Source organism: Silene latifolia, chromosome Y (genome assembly GCF_048544455.1).
Source record: "Silene latifolia isolate original U9 population chromosome Y, ASM4854445v1, whole genome shotgun sequence".
Classification (NCBI taxonomy): Eukaryota; Viridiplantae; Streptophyta; class Magnoliopsida; order Caryophyllales; family Caryophyllaceae; genus Silene; species Silene latifolia.
Window position 1 is genome coordinate 306789709 of NC_133538.1, and position 13247 is coordinate 306802955.

General features: G+C 34.9%; 1 protein-coding gene across 1 annotated transcript; it reads right to left on the minus strand.

The window, feature by feature from the left end:
- Nucleotides 1-7551: 7551 nt before the first annotated feature.
- Nucleotides 7552-12853, minus strand: LOC141631113 (protein FAR1-RELATED SEQUENCE 5-like). The gene is made up of 6 exons (XM_074443830.1): nt 12790-12853; nt 11805-11867; nt 9182-9736; nt 8468-9070; nt 7797-8006; nt 7552-7712 (listed from the first exon to the last, which is right to left on the minus strand). Exons 1-6 carry the CDS (start codon nt 12851-12853, stop codon nt 7552-7554), a joined length of 1656 nt encoding a protein of 551 aa, XP_074299931.1.
- Nucleotides 12854-13247: the final 394 nt, after the last annotated feature.

Sequence of the window (13247 nt, forward strand, 5' to 3'; positions counted from 1 at the left end):
ATTATGTAATTTATTATGTAATTTAAATTCATCTCGGAGTTCCCAAAGACGGATTTCTTCAAGATGGCGATACATAAAGACGGTGTTACCTCGAGATGCGTGCCACAACCGAAGTTCAAGGGACCAATGTAGTTGGTTTCCGAATATGTAATAGTTAAATAGTTTTTCTATTTTAGGAAAGGCCATACTAGGATTTATTTATTTTTATGCTTGCATTTTATTTTATGTCGCATGCATCGCTAAATCGTCATAACTAAAACATGCATCTTCTTTTATCGAGTTTTTCGACCCTGTCAATTACAATTATCGTAGTTCACCGCTTTAGTTCACTTAAAATGTGATAGATAATAAATTGACATGACCTCTCGCTAAAATAAACAATTGAGACATAGCCTTACCAAATAGTAGAAACCATGAAAACCTATTTCGCGAGGGAGTGCACTCGGCTACCCCGGGGTACAAACCTTGTTACGTAGGGGAAGTGGGTGATAAATGTCTATCCACCGAATTCATGTTGATGAGGGTTTCATCGGCTACCCCGTGCCCAAGTTAATATGGGTTTGGATAATGGACACATTTATTCGAAATTTGGATTGAACTCAACAAAAGTTTTTTGATAAGGGTTTCATCGGCTACCCCGTGCCCTTGTCGAATGTGTTTTGGGCTATAGATAAATATTAGAGTAATTTTATCGACCGAGAGTTCTAAAAGTAGAATCGATTAAAGAGTTAATCCACCGAGTTATATTGATAAGGGTTTCATCGGCTACCCCGTGCCCAAGTTAATATGAATTTGGATCTTGGAATCATTTATCATAGTTGGGTAGAGGTCACTATGTAAATGCTATACTTGTTTACAAGTATTATTATAACGATGAATGTTTTGTTTTCATTATTCCGTTATCATATTGTTCTATTTCTTTACCACAATTCATATACGATATCATTTCGATTTTTGATTCAAATCTCCATTAAAACATCGTAACTAAAGACAAATATGAATTTTCTTCTAAAACCTCATTTTATCCATTGGAAGGATCTCTTGTTAAGAGTATAGATAAAAGTTATTCATTATCAAACAGGTTTTTGATTCTTGATTAACACATCTACTTACAATGGATTTTTTTTCATGTACTTAAATGAATTAAGTACATTGAAGCGATAAATTGTTTTGGTAATTAGTTTTGTCAAGAATTCGTAATTGACCAAAATAACGCAACCACTTCAATGAAAGTTTTAAGACTAAAACGAACAAATGAAGAGTAATCTTCATAAATTCAATTTTTCTTCTCAAAGCAAAGATTCATTGAATTGAGTGGGAGCATTCTCTTAAACCGTTAAGATGAGGGCGAGGTTCAAGAAGTAAAGATTATAATGGAATTGATACAAGGTAATGTTAAAGGTAAAGTTGTTGAGAATGACGATACTAAACCTATCAATCCCGACCGATAAAGTTTCCATTTTCTTAAATGTTAGACACGAGAAAGGAAACTACCCCAAATTATTGAAGAATCAACAAGTTAGTTGTGGGACATCTAATGGGACCTTCTTCGTTAAATGTTTATTTGATTAAACATAAATTTTGCTAGTATTACTTCGTCAATATTAGAAACCGGTGGTGGTTTTCATCATTATGTTTGATACATAGGATGATTAGAATATGACGACTAGCAACAATGAAGTCAAGAGATAGAGTCATTGTGTACTAAATCTAGTTTTCGGGTTTGGAGTTGTACTTAATTGTGACTATTAAGTACATAAACTCTAAATAAGAATACAATTTGTTAAAGATACAAAAGAAGTTTCACTTTTGTGACCCTATACACCATGATTTGATGTATGGCTAGCCCATCATCAAGGTGATTATATTCTAAACCAAACTAGAATGATATATCATGAAGATGATGCAAGACTCAAATTGGTAACCCAAGATTAAACCTTAAATTTTGGAATGATGAACGCAAAGAGTTATCGAGTACTCTTGAAACCATTAGATTGTTAATGGTATATGCGTATCTTGTATTCAAAGCAAGATATCTCGTACCTTTTGGTTGAAAAGGAGATCGAGATTATAAATCATCGATCCAAAATAGGTTGATCATCATCTTTTACCAACGATTTAAGTTGACACTAGTGTGTTCACTTAATAAGGTAAATAGAGAAATCTTTGAAGAAGTTCAAAAGTTCAAGGAATCACGATTTAGTCGTGATGGGATTATCAAAGTGAAAACTTTGATATAAGCCAAATGAATTGTGATATAGTATCACAAATTAATCTCTCTTAACACGCATTATGGGATAATGTATGATTGGATAAGAATTCAAACGCTATTCGATAAGGTTTGGACTTCGATCAAGTTACTTTGAGTTACTTGATCCTTTTGGGGATTTAATCATTTTGTCTAGATTATTTTTCCACTAAATCGAATCATATGAGATATGAAATGGTAAGGGTACCATGTTTGTAAGTTTTCACAAGAAACAAATGGTCATTTTTCCCTTTCAATTATCACGAGTACGACGGGTTTGCGGCTCATGAAGCTGTCTTTCTAAAATACAAGTTTATTTCTAGAAGACAGAGTGGGAGAAATTATTCAAAGAGCCACAAAGATGTTATGTCACAAGAAACTGGTCTTTCTTGGCTACATGAGATGTTTTGTGTAAGACGTTGTTTCTTTAAAACCTAGGAGGTTTAAGTTCGTCACTTGTTGAAAATGATGAATTCATGCTACTTTTAGAAAGCAAAGAGCTTATAACTTACAAGAGAAATCGTTTGACTCAAATTGATTACTTCTAGAAAGTAATGAACATATGACTTACATGAGAGTCTTTAAGTCACAACTCACTACATGGCTTACAGCCATGAAAATCCAATATAAAAGGCTTGATTAGTTGCAAAGTGTTTTACACTAATAAAGAGAGATTTCAAGGTTTGATTAAGGTTTGATTGGTTGCAAAGGGTTTTGCACCAGTTGAAATGCACCAGTTGAAATGCTTAAGTCTATTTGGATCTTCTTAGGGATTGTGTTTCATTATTATGAAATACATAGCAAGTAAATCTAAAACTCACTTCTTCAAAAGAAGGAATGTATTCAATACACGTCTTGAGTTTTGTAGATTCTTGCAATCCTAAGATAATGTGAAACTTAAGAGAGGATCTTAAGTAGGACATCAATGAATTGGAATCAATGATTTGATCATGTTATAAAACTTTTCTCGATAAGTCGAGAAGTTGTGTTTATACATGGAATTTAGTGGGAGTTACGAAAATTTTAATTAGTCTTATATTTGGATGACATATTGATCATTGCGAATGATGTAAGACTTTTGGAGTATTATAATACATCTTGAATATCCAGATTTATGAAGATAAATTCACATGATATTAGCGTCAGTAAGAAGTATTATGTTGATAAGATTCATGACTAGTTCAATTAAATTGAACATATTTGATTGATTCCATTTGCTTCCGCTGCCGGATCAATTAAAAAGAAATGATGTATAACACTTCATATGCTTTGAGTATGATGAATTGTTTTCAGAATCGAATTTAAGTAATCTTTACCAAGTAAGCCATAAAGATTACTCTTAAGTGCTTGCAGAAGCATTAAGGCTATGATGAAAAGTGTTTATGATGCAATATTGTGTAAGGGTGTTACACAAGTGACAATTAACAATTGAGGTTGCGCATGGTTTCCGACAAAAACTATAATCAAAACACATTAGGATGGTTAAGATACCATTGTGGTTACGTTATTTGAGAAATAGATTTTCTAGAATCGTTCTAGGCAATAAAGAACAATAAGAGATATTTATAACGGAAATTGAGTACACTTGCGATCATGAGATGTGCAAGAAGGATGAGTCCCGCACACTGTGAAAACAGTGGGAGCTGTTCTTAGGCTAGAGGGCCTATGTCTTGATTGGATCTCGACACATACTCAGAAGGTTTTGTGATGCAAATGTATACATTACAGAGGAAAACGAGTATGTAGTAAGGTTGAGTAAGGTACAAGAAATTGATAAAACCTACTAACCAAAGCCTTCTCAAAGGCTAAACATGATGAGTCATGTCATTTCAATTGAATTGAAATGAACAACTACGTGCAAGATCAAATTAGATTATAGAACATGAAATAGTAATCAGGCATTGACTATTCATGTGTGATAATCGCATTTGTCGTTCGAGTTTTACTTTAAAACTCTTTTATTATACTTTGTTACATCCAAACGGGTTGTGGAGACAATTGAACCCCGTTAAAGTGAACATGGATTAGCATTGTATTCGCCCATAGTCACTTGTATGAGGTGACGTCTCGAAGTGACTAGAGTGTGATGCGATTGATGGCAAGTTCAAGTGCCATACAGTCATGTGAGATGACTAGTCGATCACATAGGCAGACTGTTAGGAACACTTTGTCGGGCCTTATGACCGCTTATAGAGTTCTGGCAAATTTATATAGCCTGGTCATGGCGAGAGCTACTATAGTATTCTAATGAGTCGATTCTTTTGACTAAAGACTGTTCGCCTAAGATGGCACAGTTTCAGATTAACTTTGATTTGTGTTACTACGACCTTCGTAAATGGGGTCAAATGGGCATATTTTGGGTTATGATGGTTGTGGCTAGTCGAAGGGAATAAGTGCGATAGGAATTGTCCACCCCCTTGTCAGGGTTATAACAATATCTCAGGGCCACTCGAGGAGTAATGAATCGGAAATACGTGGCCACGCTCGGAAGGTATCTATGATAGATAAATCCGGTCAATCGGTTATTCTCGGATCGAGGAAACCACTCTCGATATGATCACTTGCAAGTACGACCTGAAAGACACCTTGCATTGAGTGGGAGATAGTAATAGGACAAGAGAATTGGTGACGCACACTTGTCGAGGACAAGTGGGAGATTGTTGGGAAATGTGTCCTCAACAATAGTGCGATCACATGATTTAAATATCATTATTAAATCTCATTTTAAGAATACATGTGGGATGTAATATTTTACAGTCAACTGGTCCACACATATCGGTAATGATTGGCTGACTAGAGTTTGACATTATTTGTCGTGCGGACGGTGGTGATCAGTTGATCGCCTTAGGTCATACCTATAGGGAAATACTCTTAATTGATTATTTAATTAATCGTATACCGATACGAGTTAATTAAATTGCGTAAAATTGACGGATGATTTTGTGAGTATAATTTACGTATCTTATTGTAAATATGATTAAATGAGACACGGTCTAAGTAATCGAATTGTTTTATTACTTAGATGAAATCATTGTTTACAGAAACAATTGTAACGGAATGAATAAATCATTATAAATACAGAATGTTGTAATTTATAATTTGGAAACATTTTGGCACGAGTAATTACGAATTACTAGTCAATTTTGTAAATGACATATTTTATGAGTATGTTGATTTTTAATATGTTAAAAATACATTACATTGTGACATGTCATGTAACATGTTACATGTGACAAAATTGACAAATGACAAAATAAAATGGACCATCCATTTTATTATGAAAGTGCCGAAATTAGAGGGAGTGTTAGGTTAATATTGTGTTTTCATATTAGTTGAAAACATAATTATTAAAGACTACCTACTAGCCTTGCAAGCCTAAGCTTTTGAGAAGAGCAAAAACAAAAGGCATTGGGCATACTACCCAATGCTCTTTTTCGGCCACCCACAAGAAAGAGAGAAGAGCTTTTCTCTTTTACATCATTATTCATTCTTCCCATCTAATTTTTCTAGAGTAAGAAAATGCAATAAAAACTCTCTACAATTTATGATAATTCTAGAGAAATATACTCACATATACTCCCTCTTGACCGAGATTTTCAAGAGTAAAATGCAATTTATTTTGTGTCAATTTTATAGTGAAACTAATATTATTACTAGATCTAAATAATACTCCCTCCACTTTCCTATTTTCACCCCATTTCCCTTTTTTGGCAAATTATCTATTTTCACCCCATTTCTCTTCTTTCCTTATTTGGACTACCTTTTTCATTTTTTAATCATTCTTTTCACCCCACTTACATCTCTTTTATTACTTTTTCATTCTTTAATCATTTTTTTCACCCCACTTACAACTCTTTTATTACTTTTTCATTCTTTAATAATTTTTCTTAATATCCGTGTAAAAAGAAATGGGGTGAACAAAAAAAAGTGGAGGGAGTATTAGTTATTAAGAGTTTTCCTTGGGTATATGCTTTTGGGAGGGATTCTATACTTGAATACTTGTTCTTCCATTTGGAGAGCTCAAGAACAAGTGAGTAGGTGAACTCACTTGTGCCCATAAATCCGAAAATCACAATGTAAGATGATGATTTCTTCTTTATATTGTTTATTAGTTTGCATGCATAAGATCAATGATTTATTTTATGACTAAATAAATTAGAACATATAAGAATATGTTAGTATATATATATATCTACATTTCCTTCATTCATAAGATAAGGTCTAAGATTCACAAAATAATGTCTAAAATGATAAACACGCTTGATGCTAGATTCAGGACCAAGTTTCACAATTTTATCTTCCAGTTTCACAAGATAAGTTCCAGGATTCACAACATTGACCAAAATAAAACGAGCTTAAAACTTGTCTTCTTCAATCGTCATGTCTATTCTCGTTGCTTAAGAATACTCCTTTACATCAATCTTCATCCTCGACTTCTTCCCCTTCTTCCTCTTCTTCCGATGTGTCTCCCTATGTGAAGAATCAAACCTTGATTAGATACTTAAAAAAAAAAGAATTAGTAGACAATAGTAGTTGCGTTTTCAAGTAATACTAAAATGGAAAGACAAGAGTAGAATTATACATACTTGATTCTCAGGAGGATGCTCTGCAAAATCATTTGGACAATTTCTTTTATCGTGGTGTGACATGCGTTTACACTTAGCACACAACCTTTTCGGTTTTTTTGCCTTCATAATTGCCTTATTTTTGCTGCTCACCATCCTTTTACCACTACATTTGTTTCTAGAGACTTTAGGTGGTAAGATCTTGATTTCTTTTAGAGCCTTGCAGTTGAGAAGGACCTCCAATTCTTATTCTTTGGTCAAAGGCTTTGGGTTTGGCTCCAACTTCTCTCGGAATTCTTTAATTAGCTTGGCAAACTCTCTCATATCTGACTCTTCTTCTTTTCTTTTGAGCATACCAACAGTTGCGTAAATCTCAGACCACACTCGAGACATTCCAAAGTTACTATTACCAGTAAGATCATAGTTTTCCAGCAGATTTCCATTCAAATCATAAACCAGGTTTCTGAGTGCATTCTTACTCCACCTACGCAAAATGTATTTCTCAGGTATTTCCTTAAACTTTCCCGAGCAAATTCAAATGATGTGGTTGCATAAAATACCTTTCCTTTTAAATAATTTACATGCACAACGGACATCCATTGTTCTCCTATTGTACTCAACTGCATATCTCTTTCACTTGTTTGCGTCCTCAACAATTGAAACTTCAAAGTTAGCTACTGGATCTGGTGGGGTGTATCCACAAACACTACACGCATTTACCGAAAATTTAACCTCCTCTTAGAAGTCGAAAAACACTTCATGTGTATAGACCTTCACTGCATGGGCCTCCCAGTTTGACCCGAATAGGGTTTCAGGCATTGAGTTGTGGCTATGTGCTTCAAGAAGCTTTAGATTGTGCCTTTGTTGGTCCATGGCACTCTCAAACCTCATCCAAAATTCTACGAGAGTCCCATATTTATTTTCAAATCTCTTGAAGAAGCTATTCGAACTCTCTGATCTTTGTGTGGTTTTTAAAATGTTGCCCATCGGCACATTCCTGAAATAAGCAGGTATCCACTGATCTCGTTCCGCAAACTTCCCAGTCAACCATTTATTTCCTTCTAACAAGAACTCGTTAATGACCTTAGCCCAATTCTCTTCAAATTCCTCAGGCTCCAAGTCCTCGCTCCAGACAATATTGTTCAGACGACTTAAGAAATCAGTCTCTTTGCAAATTGTGCTCCCAACCTTGTCTGTTACTTTTTTCATAATGTGCCACATGCAAAAGCGATGTCTTGCTTTTTTTGAACACAGCTGCAAGTCACAAAATCCACATTATCTATTGTCAGAGTATTATCTTCTATGATCACAAATCAAGCTTTAAGATTCACTAAACAAGGTCTCAGATTCACAAGATAAGAGAAATAACAAAATAGGCAATTCCAACAACTTATGATCAAGTGTAAGAATATTAGCTTTGTGTTTCACAAATCAAGATCTAAGATTCACAAAACAAGCCCTAAGATTCACAAAATAAAGAAAACAGCAAAGCACATGATTTCAACCACTTACGATCAAGTTTCACAAAATTACCATATGAGTTCACAAAACACGCTCTATGATTCACAAAATAAACTTCAAGATTCACGAATAATGTTCCTAGATTCACCAAATAAATAACCTGTTTCACAAAAGTAAGATATTCCAAACACACCTGGAACTGCATTTATTATTCCGGCATCTTGGTCACTGATGATGTAATTGGGTTCTTTGCCACCCATTGCTTTCAGAAACTGCTGAAATGCCCAAATAAATGACTCATCGTCTTCATACTCTAAAAGCACGCATCCAAATATTATTGACTTTTTGTGATTGTCAATCCCAGTGAAAAGCGCGAATTTCATGTTATATTTGTTCGTTCCATAGGTTGGATCGAATGAAATAGCATCACCAAACAATGCGTAACATTTGATGGAATCCGCATTTGTCAAAAAAATTCTTGTCAAAGCACTGTCAGCATCTGTTTCATATGCAAATACCAACCCTTTTGTCTCTCGGAGGGTTTCTAAACGAGAGATGAACATATGTCCATCCTTGCTATTAAGTAGACACTTTACATTCCTTTGGAAATTTTTGAACTGCATAAGGGTAGCTTCCACATTTTCGAAACCCTCTGCTTGTTCCTTGCATAAGTTGTATGTTAAACTAGCCCCAACATTCAATCTTGAATTTTGGATAATCAATTGCTTATGATATTCGTTCAGTTGATTTATATTGACAACAAGTTTCTCAAATTCCCAATTTTTGACAGGTGTCACTGGGTGATTGTGACCCTCACGGAATTGTTCAATCTTGTACATGTTTTCATGGAACATGAATTTTATCATTGCTTCACAACCCCACCTTTTAATTTTAGTTATTCTTGTACCACTTTGCTTATTAGAACTCTCAGCCTCACCTGCACCTCCACCCTTTTTCGTACTGGTTTTAGCAGCTTTTGTTTTTCTATTTCCACTTATTGCACCAGCTTTTGTTTTGTCACCAGTTTCAACGGTTGTTGTTTTTGCATCAGCTTGGGGAGGACGTCTTTTCCTGTTATTAAAACCTTGACTATGGCAAACCATGCATTTTGTTCGAATAATACCATCTTTAAACCTCTTGGTTGAAGACTTCCTTGCTTCAAACCCACAAGCAATAGCATAAATTTTATGGAACAACATCGCTGACTCTAAGTCCACAAATGTTTTGCCAACCATGGGTGTAAACTTCTCTTCAATCCTACTTATCCATTGCTCAGTGCCACCCGGTGTGTAACTTACCAGAGTAGTAGGTGTGGAAATAGTTGGCATTGTAGGGGTTGTTAAGACAGTAGTAGAACCCTCACCAGCCTGACCAGAACCAACATTAGAGCAAGGAACCTCACCACAACCGACAAGAGGCCTCACACTACCCTCTAAGTTGTTGTTTACATTTGAATCAACACCTAATAAGATAAAATGTTCACAAAGTCACATCTCACATTCACAAAACAAGGCTTAAGATACACTAAGTAAGGTCTGTGATTCACAAATGAAGGAAGTATAACAAAATGAAGGAAGAGAGCAGAATAGGTGATTCAGAAATAAAGTCTCAGAATATTAACTTCGAGTTACACAAATTAAGCCTTAAGATTCACAAAACAAGGTCTGAGAATCACAAATAAAGAAAAAGAACAAAATAGGTCATTCCTAAAGAAGGGTTCACATTGACAAGTTCTGAGATTCACAAGTCCACTTTTTGGTTCAGATTATTAGTTCAGTTTTAATTTTACCCAGGTTGTATATATTAGTTATTAGTTATTAAGTGTCCAAGTTTCACAAAATAACCTTTCTAGTTTCACAAACTAGGGTATCTGCTTCACAGAAAAAAGAAATAAATAAATTTCATCAGTAACCTTCTAGTCCAGGACAAAATGATTGAGTCACAGGTTAAAACCAATTCAAACGTTTACCAACAGAGATTCACAAGACAAGGCCCAAGATTCACTAGATAAAGGCTGAGATTCACTAAATAAAGTATCAGGATTATTAGTTCAAATAGTTAAAAAGATTTTTGTTTCAGATTATTAGTTCACTTTTCATAATGATTTTTGGTGAAGATTATGAGTTCACTTTTAAGAAAAGGCCAGGTTGTATGTATCAGGATATTTTGATGATTTATTAATAACACTTCCATTCCCAAGAAAAGGACATTGAACAATCAAGCATTCAATCAAAAAATTTAATATATGGGTAATGCGAACAGGCACTGTTGATAGTTGTGCCAAATACCAGGCCTATAAATATCTGATTTCTAAAACCTAATATTATATCCCAATAACCTCTCTTCTCTCTTAAGTAAAACATTTCAAAAAACCCTATTGCACACAATGTCTCATTTATTTGTATTCCCCTATACTTGTGTTTTAGTGAATGTTCTAGGTTATATGGATCACGGGCAGTATGTTTGTCGCGACCTCTCTAAATTGGCTGATTGTTTAATGAGCCAAGGTTATGAGATAGAGTCTTTGGTGCCTGTTATGTGCAGGCAGACCTCTCATTTTATGGGATTAGTACTAATTCAATTTGGCACAAATGAAACTAGCTGCAAACAGGTTTTTAAGTTGCAGGAGAAGTTCGAGCAATTTGCGCGTACTAGATCTGAATGGCTGGCTACCTATTCCCGAGTTCAGGGGCCCTTTCTATGGGTAGCATCTAGGCTTGATTCAAAATTTTTTAAACTACACTCCAGTTTGTAGAAGGGTCCCATATTCTTCTAAACACGCAGGAAGATCACTCGCTGATGCAGATGAATGTTGCACCTATAGCTATATCAATATTGCTCTATGTGCATTGCCTCGAACAAATAGGGGTGCTTGATAAACTAAACAAATATCATATCTTGCTTAATTTTTCAGCTTTTTATTTTATTTTATTTTTGAATGTTGTTGTTTAGTTAATTTGAAAGCCATAAACCTGCGAAATTTTATGTGATGAAAAATTATAAGATTTTTAAGTTTGCTGAATATTACTTATGTTTTAATTATCACAATATCATCATTTGCTAAGATTCACTAAGTAAGGAATGAGATTCACAAAATAAGGTCTAAGATTCACCAAATAAGTAAAAGAGCAGAAAAGGTGAATCTAACCACTTATGATGACCAAGTTTCACAAAAAGAGCTCTAAGATTCACTAAACAAAAACTAAGATTCACAAAACAAGGTCTGAGATTCACCAAAAAAAGGAAAAGAGCTTAAAAAAGTAACAGAAATACTTATTTGCTAGCACATACGGAGTATTACGTTTTATTGACTCAATTCATAAATCAACTCAATATCATCTTCAAGAGTCAGTCAACCAACTCTTACAGTCACACAATTAGGTTCTAAATTCACAAAAACGACTAAATTCATAAACTAAACCTTGCAAAAAAACTGAAATATTGGTCAAATCGCGAGCAGAAATTTTGATAAATCTAAATTGAATCAGAAAACATGAGATTTTACAATAATTAAACAAAAAACGATATACCTGATTCAATAGCACTATTATCATCAATCATTGTGATATCTACAATTTCCATAGCAATTAGAGCTATAAAATCGTCAAAAACAATGTAGTAAGTAGTACGAAATTGCGAGAAAAAGGAAATCGCTCAAAATATTGGTCAAATTCGAACGTTCTATTTACGAAATCGTTCAATTTGATAAAATTCGAACCTGATATCATCAAATTATGAGTGAATTGACAGAATTGTATGAATATACTTAATTTTGATCAAAATTATAAAATTACCTGAAAATTAATCGGATTTTCTTCTGAAATTACTTGAATAAACGTTGTTGAATGTTGTTTTGATGAAATCCACGAACAATCAATGAACAAATTAATAAGCTTTGATGAAGAATTTCCGTTGAACGAACGAGAGCTTGCATGTTGAAGAATTTTCAGGAAAACGATTTTGTTTGTATATTTTAGAGAGATAGGGTGTAATTGGGCTCTTGTATGATTTAATATTTTAGTGAGAGAAAGTATTTTGGGCTAAATGAAAAGATTTGGAATGACCTCTCAATTTTCAGCCCAATGAATAATAGGAAGTTAGTCCATAACTGAAGGATTAATGAAGGAATTTGGTGAGGTCGGCCGCCTCGCCATAATTACGGGCCTCACCGGATCCGAACCATATATATATATAGGGGTGGGATCCGTACGAACTAGAGTTCAGTACGAACCGTACGAACTAACTCAAAAACCCTTCTATTAGTTAAAAACCAACCCCACTTCTCTCTTATCCTCTTTTCATCCCATATCTTCATGTATTGGCTTCTGCTGTTGCCAGGGAGCCCCAATGACGACGACGACGGACCGATCACTTCCCAGATTCAGCCCACTGCCGGCAGCCGCCGGCGACCTCCGTGAACCACCAGTCACCTAACGACCCACCTTCTTCTAATACTTTCTTATCACCATCCACCACCACCTAAAGACAGCCACCATAGCCTGATGCCGGCATCACCATCGACCAACCAAACGCCGGAGAAGGGATGACCACCTGCATTACTATTCTTGTCAGCAACCATTGGATAAGGTCAATTGTGATTTTAACTATAGATCTACTTGAAACGAAATAAAAAATCGCGACAAAGTTGGAATCATGTCCTAATCGGAACATCTGGACTTGGAAATGATGGGGCAAAAGCAGAGCAACGGATTATGGGGCAAAAGTAGAGCAGCAGATGATGGGGCAACCACTTTTAATCATAGCTTTGCTGTTGTTGATGCTACTGCTACTTCTTCCGATTTTCCTGTTTGGGAAAAGATTGGTGGTGTTGTTCGCCTTAGTTATGGAATTGGTACTCTTCTTTTACGTCTTCCGTATCATTTATTCTTGCTTTAAATTTAATGGTTTCGATTTATTATTTACTCTATCTGTCCCGATCATTTATTCACCTTTGGTTTTGGATTATGATAGCC